The following is a 20456-nucleotide window of genomic DNA, read 5'->3' on the forward strand; positions in this document are numbered from 1 at the left end:
AGTGAGGGGGAGGGGAAAACAGCAGAGGGATGTGAACTCCAGGAGGGCATCAAGTCTCAGAATATAGCCGTCTGCAGCTCTCGCTTAAACATCCCCTCGAAGCTGAGGTCGCCCCCCATCAGTTCTTCTTCAAGGTCGTCCAAGGCCCACTGATGATCCGTCAGCTCCAGAGCCTCCCACTCCGTCTGGGCAGAAAGAGGACCAGAGAACACGTGACACCAGGGGGGGGGGGGAATACAGTGTGTAGTATAGAGTGTGGTGGACGTTGCACAGTGTATTGTGTAGTATACGGGGCGTGGTGGGTAGTGCAGTGTGTAGTATATGGGGTGTGAAGGGTAGTGCAGTGTGTAGTATATGGGGTGTGAAGGGTAGTGCAGTGTGTAGTATACGGGGCGTGTTGGATGAAGGGTAGTGCAGTGTGTAGTATACGGGGCGTGTTGGATGAAGGGTAGTGCAGTGTGTAGTATACGGGGCGTGTTGGATGAAGGGTAGTGCAGTGTGTAGTATACGGGGTGTGTTGGATGAAGGGTAGTGCAGTGTGTAGTATACGGGGCGTGTTGGATGAAGGGTAGTGCAGTGTGTAGTATACGGGGCGTGTTGGATGAAGGGTAGTGCAGTGTGTAGTATACGGGGCGTGGTGGATGAAGGGTAGTGCAGTGTGTAGTATACGGGGTGTGTTGGATGAAGGGTAGTGCAGTGTGTAGTATACGGGGTGTGTTGGATGAAGGGTAGTGCAGTGTGTAGTATACGGGGCGTGTTGGATGAAGGGTAGTGCAGTGTGTAGTATACGGGGCGTGTTGGATGAAGGGTAGTGCAGTGTGTAGTATACGGGGTGTGTTGGATGAAGGGTAGTGCAGTGTGTAGTATACGGGGTGTGTTGGATGAAGGGTAGTGCAGTGTGTAGTATACGGGGTGTGTTGGATGAAGGGTAGTGCAGTGTGTAGTATACGGGGCGTGTTGGATGAAGGGTAGTGCAGTGTGTAGTATACGGGGCGTGTTGGATGAAGGGTAGTGCAGTGTGTAGTATACGGGGTGTGTTGGATGAAGGGTAGTGCAGTGTGTCGTATACGGGGTGTGTTGGATGAAGGGTAGTGCAGTGTGTAGTATACGGGGCGTGTTGGATGAAGGGTAGTGCAGTGTGTAGTATACGGGGCGTGTTGGATGAAGGGTAGTGCAGTAGGCAGTATACGGGGCGTGTTGGATGAAGGGTAGTGCAGTGTGTAGTATACGGGGCGTGTTGGATGAAGGGTAGTGCAGTAGGCAGTATACAGGGTATGGTGGGCAGTTCAATGTGCAGTAGGAATAGTGACAACACCGGGACAGCGATGACGTCACATCGATTGTGATTTTACCTTGAAAGCTTTGTTGGTATCGGCCGGCATTGCCATGGCAGCTCCGGTCATCTGTTCCTGCATGACACGGGATTGGTCAGCGGCTGGAACATCAAATACACAAATCAGTAAAGGAACCCCCAGAATGCTGAGCGACACAGTGGGTATAAAAAGTCTTCACACCCCTGTTAAAATGTCAGGTTTCTGTGATTTCAAAAAATGAGACAAAGATAAATAATTTCAGAACTTTTTCCACCTTTAATGTGACCGATAAACTGTACAACTCAGTTGAGCAACAAACTGAAATCTTTTGGGGGGGGGGAGTAAACATAAAAAACGAAAATAATGTGGTTGCATAAGTGTGCACGCCCTCTTAAAACTGGGAATGTAGCTGTGTTCAGAATGAAGCAATCACATTCACAATCATGTTACATAGCAGTCAGTACACACCCGCCATCATTTAAAGTGCCTCTGATGAACCCCAAATAAAGCTCAACTGTTCTAGTCGGTCTTTCCTGACATTTTCTTAGTCGCATCGTACAGCAAAAGCCATGGTCTGCAGAGAGCTTTTAAAGCATCAGAGGGATCTCATTGTTAAAAGGTATCAGTCAGGAGAAGGGGACAAAAGAATTTCCGAGGTATTAGATATCCCATGGAGCACAGTGAAGACAGTCATCACCAAGTGGAGAGAATATGGTGCAACAGTGACGTCACCAACAGTGACACCACCAACAGTGACATCACCAACAGTGACATCACCAACAGTGACACCACCAACAGTGACATCACCAACAGTGACACCACCAACAGTGACACCACCAACAGTGACACCACCAAGAACTGGACGTCCCTCCAAAATTGATAAAAAGACGAGAAGAAAACTGGTCTGGGAGGCGGCCAAGAGGCCTACAGCAACATGAAAGGAGCTGCAAAAATATCTGGCAAGTCCTGGCTGTGTGGTCCATGTGACAACAATTTCCCGTGTTCTTCATATGTTGGGCTATGGGGGAGAGGGGAAGACGGAAACCTTTTCTTATGAAGAAAAACATCCAAGCCCGGCTAGAATTTGCAAAATCACATCTGAAGTCTCCCAAAAGCATGTTGGAAAATGTGTTCTGGTCTGATGGAACCAAGGTTGGACTTTTTGGCCAAAAATCTAAAAGATAGGTTTGGTGCAAAAACACTGCACATCACCAAAAGAACACCATACCCACCGTGAAGCATGGTGGTGGCAGCATCATGCTTTGGGGCTGTTTTTCTTCAGCTGGAACTGGGGCCTCAGTCAATGTAGAGGGAATTATGAAAGGTTGCAAATACCAGTCAATATCGGCACAAAACCTTCAGGCTTCATAAAGAGGAACTTCATCCATCAGCATGACAACCACCCAAAGCATCCATCCAAATCCACACAGGAATGGTGTCACCAGAAGAAGAGGAAAGTTTTGGAATGGCCCAGCTAGAGCCCAGACCTGAAGATCTGTGGGGTGACCTGAAGAGGACTGTACATAGGAGATGCCCTCGCCATCTGACAGATTTGGAGTGTTTTTGCAAGGAAGAGCGGGAAAATATTGCCAAGTCAGGATATGCCTTGCTGATAAGACTCCTCCCCAAAAAGACTGAGTGCTGGAATCACATCAAAAGGGGCTTCAAAGGATTAGTGTAAGGGTGTGAACACTTATGCAACCAAAGCGAAGAATGCTTTCGGTTATAGACCTTCCAAGCAGTGGACTTCTTGGCTGTTAGCATGTTGAAGATCACCGATCCAGACAGGCCTCGGTCATTTATAACCTGGGCTACAGCAGCCAAGCATCGATCATCAGGTAGGACGGTAAATCAGTTCTTGAGACGGAACAATCAAGAAGAGCCCAAGGAACATCTGCCAGAGGTCTGATCAAGTTGGAGAACCACATCTGCCTGGGCCAATCCAGAGCGATCAGAATCACAGGTATGCCCTCCATCTTAATCCGGTGAAGCAGAGGAAAAAGGAGTTTCACAAAAAAGAATGCCGTAGATCACATATGTCAAACACAAGGCCCGTGGCCTAATCCGGCCCACCAGGCCTGGTCATGTGGCCCTCACACTCAGTTTTGCAAATGGAACATGGCTAACTTCCCCCCCCCCCCCCCCGTCACTTGTAAACACAACTCTCAGTGTTTACATGGGACAGCTTTGCTTTCATTGGCCACCGGAATGAATGCGCCGTGAGCGCATGCACAGATCTCCAGAATCTGAAAGGAAGAACAATCTCCCTGCAAGGCAAAGCAGACTCACCTACACAGGGAGGTACTACAGCCGGGCCAGGTAGGAGAGATATGCAAGGAAGCTTTGGGGAAGGGGCAGAGGTCGGGGTTGCACATTGTGCGGAACACATCCCTGAACCCTGCACTCTCTACACAGCACGCCCCTGGACTCTACACTCTTTCCATAACGCACTCCTGAACCCTGCACTCTTTCCATAACGCACTCCTGAACCCTGCACTCTTTCCATAACGCACTCCTGAACCCTGCACTCTTTCCATAACGCACTCCTGAACCCTGCACGCTCTACATAACGCACTCCTGAACCCTGCACGCTCTACATAACGCACTCCTGAACCCTGCACGCTCTACATAACGCCCTCATGAACCCTGCACGCTCTACATAACGCCCTCATGAACCCTGCACGCTTTCCATAACGCACTCCTGAACCCTGCACGCTTTCCATAACGCACTCCTGAACCCTGCACTCTTTCCATAACGCCCTCATGAACCCTGCACTCTCTACATAATGCACTCCTGAACCCTGCACGCTCTACATAACGCCCTCATGAACCCTGCACGCTCTACATAACGCCCTCATGAACCCTGCACGCTTTCCATAACGCACTCCTGAACCCTGCACTCTTTCCATAACGCACTCCTGAACCCTGCACTCTTTCCATAACGCACTCCTGAACCCTGCACTCTTTCCATAACGCACTCCTGAACCCTGCACTCTTTCCATAACGCACTCCTGAACCCTGCACTCTTTCCATAACGCACTCCTGAACCCTGCATTCTCTACATAACGCACTCCTGAACCCTGCACTCTTTCCATAACGCACTCCTGAACCCTGCACTCTTTCCATAACGCACTCCTGAACCCTGCATTCTCTACATAACGCACTCCTGAACCCTGCATTCTTTCCATAACGCACTCCTGAACCCTGCACTCTTTCCATAACGCACTCCTGAACCCTGCACTCTTTCCATAACGCACTCCTGAACCCTGCACTCTCTACATAATGCACTCTTGAACCCTGCACTCTGCGTAGCGCACTCCTAAACCAGACTTTTCTCAGTAAAGCAGAGAAACAGAGTCCCTCCTCCTTAAGACACATGCTGGGAGTAGGAGGAGGTCATAATTGGCTCGTTAAAAATGTTTTGTTTGCCAGTATTCAAATCCTCCTGTAGGCGGCAGTATAACCTGACAGCCTCTGAAATCCTTTTTCTCTTAATGAACAAGAAAGAAATAGACATTTCTGTGTTCCCAGATGCAACGGCTTACAGTCAGCTGTGCGGATCACACAGATATTTCACTGAGCTAGTCTGGGGAGCAGACGCAATACATCCTGGATGAGGATGATGGACAGAAGTGGCTGTGAGGGACAGTTGGGAGACCAGTGGCTGGGGGACAAGACAGTTGGGAGACCAGTGGCTGGGGGACAAGACTATCAGGTGACAAGGCAGTAAGGAGACCAGTGGCCGGTGGACGAGGCAGTAGGGTGACCAGTGGCTGGGGGGCCAAGGCAGTAGGGTGACCAGTGGCCGGGGAGACGAGGCAGTCGGGTGACCAGTGGCAGGAAGGGACAGTTTGGGTGACTGGCGAAGGGAAGGGGTGACAACAGGGGTGACTAGTGACCGTCCATGCAAGCCTTTCTTACCATTATCCTGTCCAAGGATCAGCGAGTAGATGCTTCTTAAGCCAAAGACATTGAGGAAGTACCAGGAGGCGGAGCTCACCCTGTGAAAACAGGAGTCATACAGCAGCTGCCATCTTTTTTGAAGGTCAGTAAGCCTTTTCATACCCTTCACATATTACCTGTCTGATATCAAAGGTGAGCAGAGTGCAACAACCAATCAGAAATTGTCTTCTGGTTCTCTAAGTACTCTAGGCTCATGATAACTGAAATGTGAATGGCTGTCAAGAGTCCCTATTTACAGCAGGGGCCCTCCAAGGGACTGGAGATGGACCTTCACCCCTGTCAGGGGCTGTAGATGGTCCATTACCCATCCCAGGGACTGTAGATGGACCTTCACCCATCCCAGGGACTGTAGATGGACCTTCACCCATCCCAGGGACTGTAGATGGACCTTCACCCATCCCAGGGACTGTAGATGGACCTTCACCCATCCCAGGGACTGTAGATGGACCTTCACCCATCCCAGGGACTGTAGATGGACCTTCACCCATCCCAGGGACTGTAGATGGACCTTCACCCATCCCAGGGACTGTAGATGGTACTCTAACCTTCCCAGTATTTGTAGACCATACTGCAACTCTCCCAATATCTGCAAATAGAGCTCCACCCCACCCAAGAATACCTGCCCCAGAGCCTTCTCTCTATGTGGATTTCTCACAATTCTCTCTTCTTACCATGAGGCATCCAGAGAAAGAAGTTCGATTCCCTGCTGTAGCATCGGTTTGAAGCGCAGAGTCAGTGGAAACGGGACCTTTGCTGAAACACAAAGCAAGGAAACCATCAACAAGCACCATATCTCCAGTCATCACCCAACAACCACCATTATCACCCCCATGTCCCAGACTGTCAACATACAACTGCCATCTTCCCCCCATATCGCTGTCAAACAACCACCATCTCCCCCCCCATATCCTCAATCGTCATCGTAGACCTGCTGTAATCACCCCCACCCCCATATCCTCAACTGTCATCGTACAACCATCATCATCACCCCTACCATCATTGTACAATCATCATCATCCTCATCCCCCCATATCCCCTACAGTCATTGAACAACCCCCATATCTCCAACCATCATCATACAGCCACCATCATCATCCACATATTCCCAACCATCTTAAACAATCACCAACATCACCCCCAATCCCCATCCGTCACTATACAAATGCCATCACCACCCCCAATCCCCAACATAACCCGCCAACCCAACCATCTTTGTACAACCACCAACATAACCCCCCAAACCCAACCATCATTGTACAACTGCAATAATAACCCCCCAAACCCAACCATCTTTGTACAACTGCAATAATAACCCCCCAATACCCAACCATCATTGTGCAACCACCAACATAAACCCCCCCCCCCCCCAATCATCATTGTACAAATGGCATCATCCCCCAAACTCAACCTTCATTGTATAACTGCCAACATCACCCCCGAAACCCAACCATCATTGTACAACTGCAGTGATCAAATCCCAACCTTCATTGTATAACTGCCAACATCACCTTCGAAACCCAACCATCATTGTACAACTGCCAACACCACCCCCAATCCAAACCATCATTGTACAACTGCAGTCATCACCCCACCCCCGAATCTGCAACTATCATTGTACAACCACAATCATAACCCCCAATCTTCAACTATCCTTGTACAACCACAAACACCCTCCAATCCCTCCACAGTCATTGTACAACTCCTGACATCACTCCAATCCCTGTCATTGTACAATCACCATCATCACCCCAACCATCATTATACAACCGCCATCATTACCCCCAATCCCCCCACCATCATTGTACAACTGCCAACATCACCCCCAATCCCCCCACCGTCATAGTACAACTGCCAACATCACCCTCCAATCCCCATCAATTTGTACAACGGCCATCATCACTCCCAAAACCTCATCCATCATTGTACAACTGCCATCATCACTCCAATCCCCAACGGTCATTGTACAATCACCATCATTACCCCAACCATCATTATACAACCGCCATCATTACCCCCAATCCCCCCACCGTCATGGTACAACTGCCAACATCAGCCTCCAATCCCTATCCGTCATTGTACAACTGCCATCATCACTCCAATCCCCAACGGTCATTGTACAATCACCATCATTACCCCAACCATCATTATACAACCGCCATCATTACCCCCAATCCCCCCACCGTCATGGTACAACTGCCAACATCAGCCTCCAATCCCTATCCGTCATTGTACAACTGCCATCATCACTCCAATCCCCAACGGTCATTGTACAATCACCATCATTACCCCAACCATCATTATACAACCGCCATCATTACCCCCAATCCCCCCACCGTCATGGTACAACTGCCAACATCAGCCTCCAATCCCTATCCGTCATTGTACAACTGCCAACATCAGCCTCCAATCCCTATCCGTCATTGTACAACTGCCATCATCATCCCCCAATCCTCCCACCATCATTGTACAACTGCCAACATCACCCTCCAATCCCCATCTGTCATAGTACAACTGCCAACATCACCCTCCAATCCCCATCTGTCATAGTACAACTGCCAACATCACCCTCCAATCCCCATCTGTCATAGTACAACTGCCAACATCACCCTCCAATCCCCATCTGTCATAGTACAACTGCCAACATCACACTTCAATCACCATCTGTCATAGTACAACTGCCAACAGTCATTATACGACTGCCAACATCACTCCCAAAACCTCAACCATCATTGTACAACTGGCAACATCACCCTCCAATCCCCAACCATCGTACAACTGCCAACATCATTACCAATCCCTCCACCATCATTGTACAACTGTAATCAAACCCCCCAAATTCCTCCACCATCATTATACAACTGCCACCATCACCCCGATCCCTTCACCGTCATTGTACAACCGCCATCATCACCCCCAATCCTTCCACCGTCATTGTACAATTGTCAACATCACCCCAATCCCTTCACCGTCATTGTACAACCGCCAACATCACCCCGATCCCTTCACCATCATTGTACACCCGCCATCATCACCCCCAATCCTTCCACCGTCATTGTACAACTGTCAACATCACCCCTAATCCCACCTCTTACTTGTCACAAACCCGGAGAAGGTCATGTTGATCCAGCCACCGATCAGGATCATGGGCAGCACATTGGTAACGTTCCCCTTCATCATGTCCGTCAGCATGGTCGGATCTGGAAGAGGAGTCACGTGGTTATCACTGGTTGGATCAGAGGGATGCACAACATACGCCTTGTCATCACAATCCGTACCTGTCATGGGAGAGGGCGGCACCACCTTCCTCTTCGTCTTCTTGAAGAAGCCGTCTTCTGCGTTATTGAAGTAAAATTTCCTCATGAGGAAGGACTGGAAATACAGAAGACGATGATTAGGTCTGGGTGGAGAAGAAAGTGAACCTCTAGAATCAAGCACTCCCATTGGATAGAATGCTGTGCTACCATTGGACAGTACACTGCAATACCATTGGCCCTTACCTGCTTCGGAATGTATTTCCCATTTTCTCTGAGGACTCTGCTGCGGATCAGAACCTGACTGGAAGAGAAGAGAGAGGACAACCATGAGAGGCGAGAGCAAGGAATTCTGGGCAGTATGATGGGGGAACTCCAAGACACGGGGAGCAGTATGATGGGGGGAACTCCAAGACACGGGGAGCAGTATGATGGGGGGAACTCCAGAGAGATATGGGGAGCAGTACGAAGGGGGAACTCCAGAGAGATATGGGGAGCAGTACGAAGGGGGAACTCCAGAGAGATATGGGGAGCAGTACGAAGGGGGAACTCCAGAGAGATATGGGGAGCAGTACGAAGGGGGAACTCCAGAGAGATATGGGGAGCAGCAAGAAGGGGGAACTCCAGAGAGATATGGGGAGCAGCAAGAAGGGGGAACTCCAGAGAGATATGGGGAGCAGTACAATGGGGGAGATATGGGGAGCAGTATAATGGAAGATCTAGGATAGATACAGGGAGCAGTATGATGAAGGAACTCTGAGGAGATATGGGGAGCAGTACGATGGGGGAACACCAGGGGGATATGGGGAGCAGTACGATGGGGGAACACCAGGGGGATATGGGGAGCAGTACGATGGGGGAACACCAGGGGGATATGGGGAGCAGTACGATGGGGGAACACCAGGGGGATATGGGGAGCAGTACGATGGGGGAACACCAGGGGGATATGGGGAGCAGTACGATGGGGGAACACCAGGGGGATATGGGGAGCAGTACGATGGGGGAACACCAGGGGGATATGGGGAGCAGTACGATGGGGGAACACCGGGGAGATATGGGGAGCAGTACGATGGGGGAACACCAGGGGGATATGGGGAGCAGTACGATGGGGGAACACCAGGGGGATATGGGGAGCAGTACGATGGGGGAACACCGGGGAGATATGGGGAGCAGTACGATGGGGGAACACCAGGGGGATATGGGGAGCAGTACGATGGGGGAACACCAGGGGGATATGGGGAGCAGTACGATGGGGGAACACCAGGGGGATATGGGGAGCAGTACGATGGGGGAACACCAGGGGGATATGGGGAGCAGTACGATGGGGGAACACCAGGGGGATATGGGGAGCAGTACGATGGGGGAACACCGGGGAGATATGGGGAGCAGTACGATGGGGGAACACCAGGGGGATATGGGGAGCAGTACGATGGGGGAACACCAGGGGGATATGGGGAGCAGTACGATGGGGGAACACCAGGGGGATATGGGGAGCAGTACGATGGGGGAACACCGGGGAGATATGGGGAGCAGTACAATGGAAGATCTAGGATAGATACAAGGAGCAGCATGAACCTGAGACATCCAATATTATGATGTAGTCTGGCCCACATGGCGCCCCCACCTGTCAGATACTTGTTCCTGCGTAAGTTTCTTGTCGCTCTGGAGAAGGATGGAGACGTAATGGCGGATCATCCCCACAAAGAAGGTGATGAAGACGATTGGCAGCACCACCCATAATCGGATATTGGAATCCAGGAGGAGCTCCGGCTCAGTCATGGTGATACGCTGGGATGGTAGAACACAAGAAATGTCACATATACATAGGAGGTCAAACTGTGGAGACGTACAGAGAATGGCCAGAAAAACAAAAACCTTGTGGAAGAAGGGGGCTCTGTGCCGCTAACACGGAGCTGTGAAGGGGGTGATCACAAACCACCAAAATCTGTGAGATCAGCCATGGCAGCCAGACACTCCAGGGGCCACAATGTGTGATGGGGGGGCCCATGTGCTGTGGGGTTTCTATTATTCCTTAATACACAAAGTATTGTAGCCACAGCTGAGCACATTTCACCCGAGGATGACAGCTGGGGTCGGATCTGCAAGTCCTGTTTGGCTCCACCCCCACTGCCCCACCCTTGAGGAGCAAATCTCCTCCTCCACAGAACATTGAAGAGCCCAACCGACCACCAGGGATAGGGATAACAGGGAAAGACACAGGAAATTAGTAAGGATGATGATGGATAAGGAGGATGTAGGTAAAAAAAAAAAAACGGTGATGATGATGGAGGGAGGTTGAAAATAGGGAGGATGGGGATGATAGGAGGAAGATGACGATGATAGGATGAAAGGAGGAGGAGGGAGAAGGGGATGAAAGCAGAGGGAGAAGGGGATGAAAGCAGGAGGAGGGGGGGGGGGGAAGGAAGGAGGAGGAGGGGGGGGAAGGAGGAGGAGGAGGGGGGGGAAGGAGGAGGAGGAGGGGGGGGGGAAGGAGGAGGAGGAGGGGGGGAAGGGGAAGGAGGAGGGGAGGGGAAGGAGGAGGGGAGGGGAAGGAGGAGGGGAGGGGAAGGAGGAGGAGGAGGGGGGGGGGGAAGGAGGAGGAGGAGGAGGGGGGGGGGAAGGAGGATGGATGCAAGGATGATTGAAGGAGGAGGAGGAGGATGACAGGGTGAGAAGGAAGAGGATGAGGGGAGGAGGATGATGTTGAAGACAACAGTAATGATGGGAAGGGATGGATAATGATGATGGGAAGAGGATGAAGATGGAGGATGTGATGATGATGATGAGTGTCTACAAACACAGTGAGATGACTGACAGAGGTTGTAGTTGGATAGAGGATGATGATGATTGGGGTCTCCTCTGTCTGGCTCCGCACACACAGTGATGATGATGATGGGAGGATGATGATGGGGGGGGGGGTTCTCTCACATACATTGAGCCCGGGGGATGGGGATGACAGGACACGGATGAAGACATTTCCACTCACCGGATCCTCTCTCAGCCTCCTCAAGCCGGGCCCCTTGTTGGATTCGCAGCCGACACGCCGATTGACCGGCGTACTTTCTGCTGATTGGTAGCCGAGGTTGTCAATCGTCCGCTTTCCTAGAACAGCCTTTAGCAATACTAGGCAACCTAGCCAATCGCAGAGCAGACTCGCAGGAAGAGGCGGGCTCTCACTCTGCCGGGTACTCGTACGTCTCCATAGTGACTCCACCAAGGGCCGCCATGTTTGATTTGGGAAGAGTGCGATGAGAGTAGGTCCCAAGACTGGCAGGGACCATGTGACTTACATAGGCGGAGCTAAGTACCAGCAGGTGTGGTCAGACCTGATGTTGGAGGCGGGGCCTGTCATTGCAGAGGGGAGGTGTGTCCTGTGCCTCTCCCTCCTCCTTGCTGGGAGGACACTGAGGATGGAACATTGTCCTGATTCTATCGTCTACAATTCTCTATGAGGACGTCCCTGCTTGACAGCCATAGAATGAATACCCCATTGGAGTCTATCCCCGCCCCCACCAGCCAATAGGAGGGTAGTGCTGCCTACTTGAGATCTGGCCAGAGAGTCTAGCCCCTCCCCCTCATGTGTCTTTTCTCCACTCCCTGCCCCCCTTCCAGCTCCTCTTCTCTGTACATTGTTTCCCCCTCCACATAATGGGACATTTCGTCCCCCGCCCCGCCCCTGGGTGGTTCAGTCTCACTCTGCCTCTCATTATAGAATGCCATAATTTTTATTTCTAGAGTGGAGTTACCCTTAAAGTCCCTGGCAGGTCTTTCTAGCAGCTCCCCCTCCCCCACAGTCGGTGGTTCAGGCTCCTATTGTGCCTCACTCACCCCGATTAAGTTCTGTCTCCCTCTCTCTGCCTGGACATTCAACCCCCAGTCCATGGAAAAAGATGCCAGGATTTTAGGAGGGCCCCTGTGGGGGTGGGGAGGCTCCGGGGCTACACTACTGCATCCTGTCCAGTTGTCACACCCAACCACCGTCCCTGACGAGAGGAACATCAGGCTGTTACGCTAATGATATAACTTCTATACATTGACTTATCTACCAGTTGGCCTCCCTTATCTCCAGCCTGAGGCTCACCACCTCCCTTTTCATGTCTATCCCAAGGGGCCCACCACCTACCTTCTCTTCTCCAGTCCTGGGATGACCACTTTCCCTCTGTCTACTCTGAAGAAAATCACCTCCTCTTATCTTTCTCAGAGGCCTCAATACCCCCTCATTTCTACACGGGGGTCCACGGCCTTCCCTCTCATCTCTAGCCCAAGGACCACCCCTTCCATCCCACCAACTTTCCCCTTATCTCCCTCCTCAGACCCACCATATTCTGTCTCATGCCCAGCCCAGGGTTGACTGCCATTCCTTTCATGTCTAGCCCTCAGCATGTCACCTTCCCTCTCATCTCTATATAAGGGGCCCACCACCTACCTTCTCATCTCCAGTCCTAGGATGACCACTTTCCCTATAATGTCTACTCTGAAGAAAATCACCTCACCTCATCTTTCTCAGAGGCCCCAATACCCCCTCGGACCCACCATCTTCCTTCTCATCCCCAGCCCAGGGTTGACTGCCTTTCCATTCATGTCTAGCCCTTAGCATGTCACCTTCCCTTTCATCTCCTTCCCGAATTCATCACCTTCCCTCTCATCTCTATATGAAAGGCCCACAACCTTCCCACTCGTCTCCATTAAAAAAAAAAAAAAAAAAAAAAAGGCTCACCACCTTCCTTATCTCTATATGAGAGGCCCACCATCTACCCTCTCATCTTGTTCCCTCTCATCTCTATGTGAAAGGCCCACAACCTTCCCTCTCGTCTCCATTAAGAAAAGGCTCACCATTTTCCTTCTCATCTCTATATGAGAGGCCCACCATCTACCCTCTCATCTCTGTATGAAAGGCCCACAACCTTCCCTCTCGTCTCCATTAAAAAAAAAGGCTCACCACTCTCCTTCTCATCTCTATATGAGAGGCCCACCATCTACCCTCTCATCTCTTTCCCAGCACTCATCTCCTTCCCTCTCATCTCTGTATGAAAGGCCCACAACCTTCCCTCTCGTCTCCATAAAAAAAAAAGGCTCACCACTTTCCTTCTCATCTCTATATGAGAGGCCCACCATCTACCCTGTCATCTCTTTCCCAGCACTCATCTCCTTCCCTCTCCTCTCTATATAAAATGCCCACCACTTTCCCACTCATCGATAGCAAGGGCTTACTGCTTTCCCACTCATTTCCACTTAGGGGGCCACCTTCATTCCTCTCATCTTCTCGGGACCCATCTCCATCCCTGGGCCAACCCTCTTCCCTCATCTCCTTCCCAGAGCCCACCTCCTTCCAAATCATCTTAATACAGGGCCCACCTCCTTCCCTCACATCTTTATACAGTAGCACACCTCCTTCCTTCGCATCTCTTTCCCGGCACCCATCTCCTTCTTGGGGCTCACCTCCTTCCCTCTCATCTCTATATAAAAGACCCACAACCTTCCCTCTCATCGGCTCAGGGCTCACTGGCTTCCCACTCAACTGCAGGAGCCACCTTCTTTCCTCTCATCTCCTTCTTGGGGCCCATCTCCATCCCTCTCATCTTCTTCCCGGGGTCTACCTCCTTCCCTCTCATTTCCTTCAGTTCAGTACCCGCATGCAGAGCAGACTGATCCAAACAGGGACATCTATGCTGAGTAACCGTGTGTACTCTCCAGCGCTCCAGGAAATAAATTGCCAAAAGGAGGCCAAGGGAACCAGGACAGGAATGGCCTACAGAAAATGCTCCAGGGATGCAGCCCTCCTCAGACGGCGTAAATCAACCTCTGGGAAAAAGAGCAGACAGGTGGCGCAAACACAGAGTGCATTATCCAAGATTTATTAAACGATGCAAAAGACAAAAACATACAGACATAGCATGTATAAAAAGCTTTGCATAATGGAGATGGCCGCAACAACGGACAAGGTGTTCTAGTTGTCAGTGTGGTCAGGTGGCTGACGCGTTTCAGGGACATCTCTGCTGAGCTCATAGAGAGTTCATCAGCTCAGAACAAACAGCAAAGTGTCAGTTGTAGTCAATGGTAGATTGGCAACTATTCCTGTGTCAAAGTGCTTGATGATACAGAATCGGCAGTTGCAGCAGGTTCTCATTGTCATCCAGTACAGCCGCTAAGGATTGGGGCACAATAGTGAGCTGTGGCTGTCTAGACCAGCACTGAATTCAGCAAAAAAAAACCTGCCACAGTGATGAAATTATCAGAGACTACAACAGAGAGGAGATGAGTTATGGGGGAGTACAGCATGCACATATCTGTACATCATGGTGGGAATATTCCAGGTTTACTGGTCGAAGACTCCACAGGGCTTATAGGAGTCTTACACAGCTACCATCACCGTTGTACTGACATTCCTCTGTCTTCTCTGCAGATATTAGGATGGAGATGTACAAGCTCTGGTCACCCTCTTCCATCATCATTGTACTGACAATCCTCTCTGTCCCGATAGTAGAATGGAGATATACTGGCTCTGGTCGTTGTCTTCCATCACCATTGTACTGATATCCCTCTCTCTCTCCTGCAAACAGTGGGATAGAAATGTACCAGCTCTGGTCGTCGTCTTCCATCATTATTGTACTGACATAATTATTTATCTTCTGCTGACAGTAGGATGGAAACGTACCAGCTCCAGTTACCCTCTTCCATCATCACCGTACTGATAATCCTCTCTCTCTCTCCTGCAGAAAGTAGGATGGGGATGCACTGTCGTCCACCATCGTTGTGCTGACGTTACTCTCTCCTGCTGATGGTAGGGTGGAGATATACCAGCTCTGGTCGTTGTCCATCATCCTTGTACTGACATTCCTCTCTCTCCTACAAATAGTAAGATGGAGATATACCAGCTCTAGTTGCCATCTTCCATCACCATTGTACTGACATTCCTCTCTCGCCCCTGAAGATAGTGGGATGGAGATGCACCAGCTCTGGTCACTGTCTTCCATCACCATTTGCAGGTGGGAGATAGAGAAATGTCAGAAGATAGTGTGAAAGAGATGTACCACCTCTGGTCGTTGTCTTCCATCACCATTGTACTGACATTTCTCTCTGTCCTGCAAAAAATAAGATGGAGATGTACCAGCTCTGGTCACCATCTTTGATCACCATTGTACTAACATTGTTTTCTCTCCTGCAGATAGTGGGAGGGAGTTACACCAACTCTAGTTGCCATCTTCCATCACCATTGTACTGACATTCCCCTCCCTCTCTCTCCTGCAGATAGTGGGATGAAGATGTACCAGCTCTGGTCACCATCTTTGCAGCAGAGAAAAGAATGTTAGTACAATGGTGATCATAGTTGCCATCTTCCATCACCATTGTGCTGACATTCCTCTCTTGCCCCTGCAGATAGCAGGATGGAGATGTATGAGCTCTGATCGTTCTTTTCCACCATCATTATACTGATATTTCTCTCTCTCACCTGCTAATAGGATGGAGATGTACCAACTCTGGTCAACTTCTTCCATTATCATTGTAATAACATTCTTTTCTCCCGCAGATAGTGCGATGGAGTTGTATGAGCTCTGGTCACCTTCTTCCATCACCATTGTACAGACGTTCCTCTTTTTCCTACAGATAGTAGCGTGGAGATGTTCCAGTTCTAGGCACCATCATTTATCACCATTGTACTGACGTTCCTCTCGTACTGCAGATAGTGGAATGGGAAGTACCAGCTCTGGTTGCCATCTTCCATTCTGCTGACATTTCTCGCTCTCCTGCAGGGAGTAGAATGAGGATGTACCAGCTCTAGTCACCTAATCGCATCACCATTGTACTGACGTTGCTCTCTCTCCTGCAGATAGTATGGTGGAGATGTACCAGCTCTGGTCACCATCTTTGATCACCATTGTACTAACATTGTTTTCTCTCCTGCAGATAGTGGGAGGGAGTTACACCAACTCTAGTTGCCATCTTCCATCACCATTGTACTGACATTTCTCTCTGTCCTGCAAAAAATGAGATGGAGATGTACCAGCTCTGGTCACCATCTTTGATCACCATTGTACTAACATTGTTTTCTCTCCTGCAGATAGTGGGAGGGAGTTACACCAACTCTAGTTGCCATCTTCCATCACCATTGTACTGACATTCCCCTCCCTCTCTCTCCTGCAGATAGTGGGATGAAGATGTACCAGCTCTGGTCACCATCTTTGCAGCAGAGAAAAGAATGTTAGTACAATGGTGATCATAGTTGCCATCTTCCATCACCATTGTGCTGACATTCCTCTCTTGCCCCTGCAGATAGTAGGATGGAGATGTATGAGCTCTGATCGTTCTTTTCCACCATCATTATACTGATATTTCTCTCTCTCACCTGCTAATAGGATGGAGATGTACCAACTCTGGTCAACTTCTTCCATTATCATTGTAATAACATTCTTTTCTCCTGCAGATAGTGCGATGGAGTTGTATGAGCTCTGGTCACCTTCTTCCATCACCATTGTACGGACGTTCCTCTTTTTCCTACAGATAGTAGCGTGGAGATGTTCCAGTTCTAGGCACCATCATTTATCACCATTGTACTGACGTTCCTCTCGTACTGCAGATAGTGGAATGGGAAGTACCAGCTCTGGTTGCCATCTTCCATTCTGCTGACATTTCTCGCTCTCCTGCAGGAAGTAGAATGAGGATGTACCAGCTCTAGTCACCTAATCGCATCACCATTGTACTGACGTTGCTCTCTCTCCTGCAGATAGTATGGTGGAGATGTACCAGCTCTGGTTGCCATCTTCCATCACTAATATACTGACATTCCTATCTTTCTCTCCTGAAAATACAATAATAGGGATGGAGATGTACCAGCACTAGTTGTGGACTCCACTGGATCAAAGCTTACAATGGCTGAGACTAGCTACACCACAACCTACAGTGTACCACAGCTTGATGAATGTCTCAGACAGAGAAGAGTTCAAACTTTCCCAACTTCTAGGCAGAAGGTTCTCAGGACACCAACTGACCTTTAACCTGGCAGTCCACATCAGAAATAGAAAGAAGACATGAACCCAAGGGATGTCCTGGCACCAAGGCCAATATCTCTGCAAGGACTAGTTGTGGCGTTTTGTCACATGATTACGGCACAGCCACCAAAATGGAGCAGAACCTTCCATGTGTCAAGGAAGACAGAGTTCAGAAGGGTAGGTTATACCTGGAGCCGCCAGTAGGAGCGCTGTAGATACGCAGCTGGCCATTAAGATATGCAGCCTGTTACTGTACGCCATTCTTCTGCTGTACACTACCTACAGGAAATGTGTTTATTCTACAACATGCAAAGAGTAAAGCAGGCCATAGATGAGTCAAAAAATCGGTCGAAAAAATAAATCGGACGATTTTCGGATCGTTAGTGGGTGAATTTGTCGTCCGTTTTTCATGATTTTGACACATTTTTTTAATCGGTTATGTTGGAAAAAAATGGCTGATTTTGTTGATCGGCCGATTTTCACAGCAATGATGGGCAAATCGGCCGATCTTTTTACGATTAAAAAAAATGCGCATGAGCCGTGACAGCAAGAAGAAGGAAAAAAAAAAGAAGACAAAGGAGAACATCTGTATCTATTTGTATCCATTTCAGATACAGATGTTTCTGTTCGAATACAAATAGATACAATGTTGCAACCGCAATACTTTTAAATGTCAAATATAATAGCGGAGTGTCCCTGCAGAGAGCTCCGCTATTATATTTGACATTTAAAAGTATTGTGTTTGCAACATTGTATCTATTTGTATCCATTTCGGATACAGATGGTTCTATTCGGATACAAATAGATACAATGTTGCAACCGCAATACTTTTAAATGTCAAATATAATAGCGGAGCTCTCTGCAGGGACATTGCTATTATATTTGCCGGCCGTAGACGGGATGAAAATCAGCTGATTTTTTTTTTATCAATGATGGTAACGTTGGCCGATTGAACAACCGATTTTTAGTTTTTTTAAAAAAAAAAAAACGGCCGGTTTTTGCCCCCTCTATGGCCTGCATAACCCTGCGAGATTTGATGAATCTTCCATAATATAACTAATGAACGTTCATTTCCCCCTCCTCCACAGATTCCTGTAATAAACATGTTCAGCAGAGCTGTGTCTGTGCAAATCGTGATCTACTCCCAATAAGAGACTATGGGAGCTATTTACTAAAACTAGAGGGTGCAAAATCTGGTGCGGCTCTGCATAGAAACCAATCAGCTTCCACATTTTTTGTTGTCAAAGCTTAACTGAACAAGTTGATGTTAGAAACCGATTGGCCACTATGCGGTTGCACCAAATTCTGAGTGCTCCAGTTTTAGTAAATCTCCCCCAAGGTGATCTAGCAATCACCCACAAGCATCCAACGGGCAGCACATCGATCATTGTCTGAAAGATTAATGGCAACTGAAACCTGACTGGTTTTTGGGAGGTAACACAAGACAGTTCTTCATTCAGGCCTGTTGATAATTAAGGACTAACAAATAAAATGGCGCAGCGCTAAAGCACATATAGAACGTTCTTAATGTTCATAAGTAAATTAAAGTGCCAAAATGTAAGGTATCAGTTTATGCGAATCTAGATAAAGGTGACAATAGAATCCAAATGACGGTGCTCCAACATGTATGGTAGAATTACGCACTCACCAGATGCGTAACGTAAATACGCATTGTATAAATATGTAGAGGGTCCCCTGGAGTAGGATCCTATCCATTGCCTTAAGGAGACCTCTACATATTTATACAATGCGTATTTACATTACGCATCTGGAGAGTGCGTAATTCTACTATACTTGGAGCACCAACATTTGGATTCTATTGTCACCTTTATCTAGATTCACATAACCTGACACGTTTAACATTCTTAATGTCCATAAGTAAATTAAAGTGCCAAAATGTAAGGTGTCAGTTTATGCGAATCTAGATAAAGGTGACAATAGAATCCAAATGACGGTGCTCCAACAAGTATGGTAGAATTACGCACTCACCAGATGCGTAACGTAAATACGCATCGTATAAATATGTAGAGGGTCCCCTGGAGTAGGATCCTATCCATTGCCTTAAGGAGACCTCTACATATTTATACAATGCGTATTTACATTACGCATCTGGAGAGTGCGTAATTCTACCATACTTGGAGCACCATCATTTGGATGCTATTGTCACCTTTATCTAGATTCACATAAACTGACACCTTACATTTTGGCACTTTAATTTACTTATGGACATTAAGAACGTTATATATGTGTTTTAGCGCTGCGCCTTTTTATTTGTTATACGATTTTGAAGGTATTTATTGGTTGCCTTTGGTGCTATAGCTGCTGATTTTAAGAGCACTCGCTTTTCTTTCTAGTCTTATACTGATAATTAAGGACTAGGGCAGGAAAGGTCGACTGGTCCATAAAACATTGTGTTCACAGATCAATAACTTTATTGTTCACCAAACATTACAATACACATAAAAGACACGTGACACATACATTAAGGCTCCATACACACGGGGCGTTTTAATAACGCTGGCAACGTTAGCTGTGTAAAGTCGCGTTAAAAACGTGAGGTTTTCAGCATTTTTTATTAGCGTTTAGACACGTTTTTTCGGGATTTTTTTTTACCCAGAAAAATAAAAAAAAATTGGGGGTTAAAAAAAAGTCCAAAAACGCAGGTTTGCTGCGTTTTTCAGCATTAGAGTGTTTTTACAGCTACAAAACTCCTCTAGAAACCCACTAGATCTAGTTTTTCCAGCCAAAAAAATGACAATTACAGTCTGTGTGCGGACACATAGGATAACATGCTGGGTGTAGGAAAAAAACCCATCAAAAGCCAAAAACAGCCGCTGTAAAAATGTCCCGTGTGCCTGAGGACTTATAATAGCGGCAATATATGACAAGTGTACAATCCAAACGCACGCGTTCCTGCATTAAAAATGGCGGTATGTATAAGT

General features: G+C 48.5%; 1 protein-coding gene across 3 annotated transcripts in view; it reads right to left on the reverse strand.

Moving 5' to 3' along the window:
• EMC3 (ER membrane protein complex subunit 3) overlaps nucleotides 1–11701 on the reverse strand; it is a 12580-nt gene extending 879 nt beyond the window's left edge. The window contains exons 1-9 of one of the 3 annotated variants that reach the window (XM_089689757.1): nucleotides 11514–11701; nucleotides 10152–10315; nucleotides 8774–8831; nucleotides 8552–8645; nucleotides 8369–8473; nucleotides 5948–6029; nucleotides 5235–5314; nucleotides 1353–1435; nucleotides 1–185 (exon numbers count right to left, since the gene is read on the reverse strand). The exon at nucleotides 1–185 is cut by the window's left edge and continues 879 nt beyond it. In XM_089689757.1, the coding sequence (XP_089545883.1) occupies nucleotides 57–185; nucleotides 1353–1435; nucleotides 5235–5314; nucleotides 5948–6029; nucleotides 8369–8473; nucleotides 8552–8645; nucleotides 8774–8831; nucleotides 10152–10306 (786 nt within the window). In that variant the 5' untranslated portion in view covers nucleotides 10307–10315; nucleotides 11514–11701 and the 3' untranslated portion in view covers nucleotides 1–56. Of the gene's footprint in view, nucleotides 186–1352; nucleotides 1436–5234; nucleotides 5315–5947; nucleotides 6030–8368; nucleotides 8474–8551; nucleotides 8646–8773; nucleotides 8832–10151; nucleotides 10316–10402; nucleotides 10612–11459; nucleotides 11482–11513 lie in introns of those variants that run through there. The other 2 variants (XM_089689759.1, XM_089689758.1) reach the window with 2 other exon arrangements.
• Between the last annotated feature and the right edge of the window lie 8755 nt (nucleotides 11702–20456).

Source organism: Staurois parvus, unplaced genomic scaffold (assembly GCF_062004578.1).
Source record: "Staurois parvus isolate SC_StPar_1 unplaced genomic scaffold, SC_StPar_1.0 ptg000496l, whole genome shotgun sequence".
NCBI lineage: Eukaryota > Metazoa > Chordata > Amphibia > Anura > Ranidae > Staurois > Staurois parvus.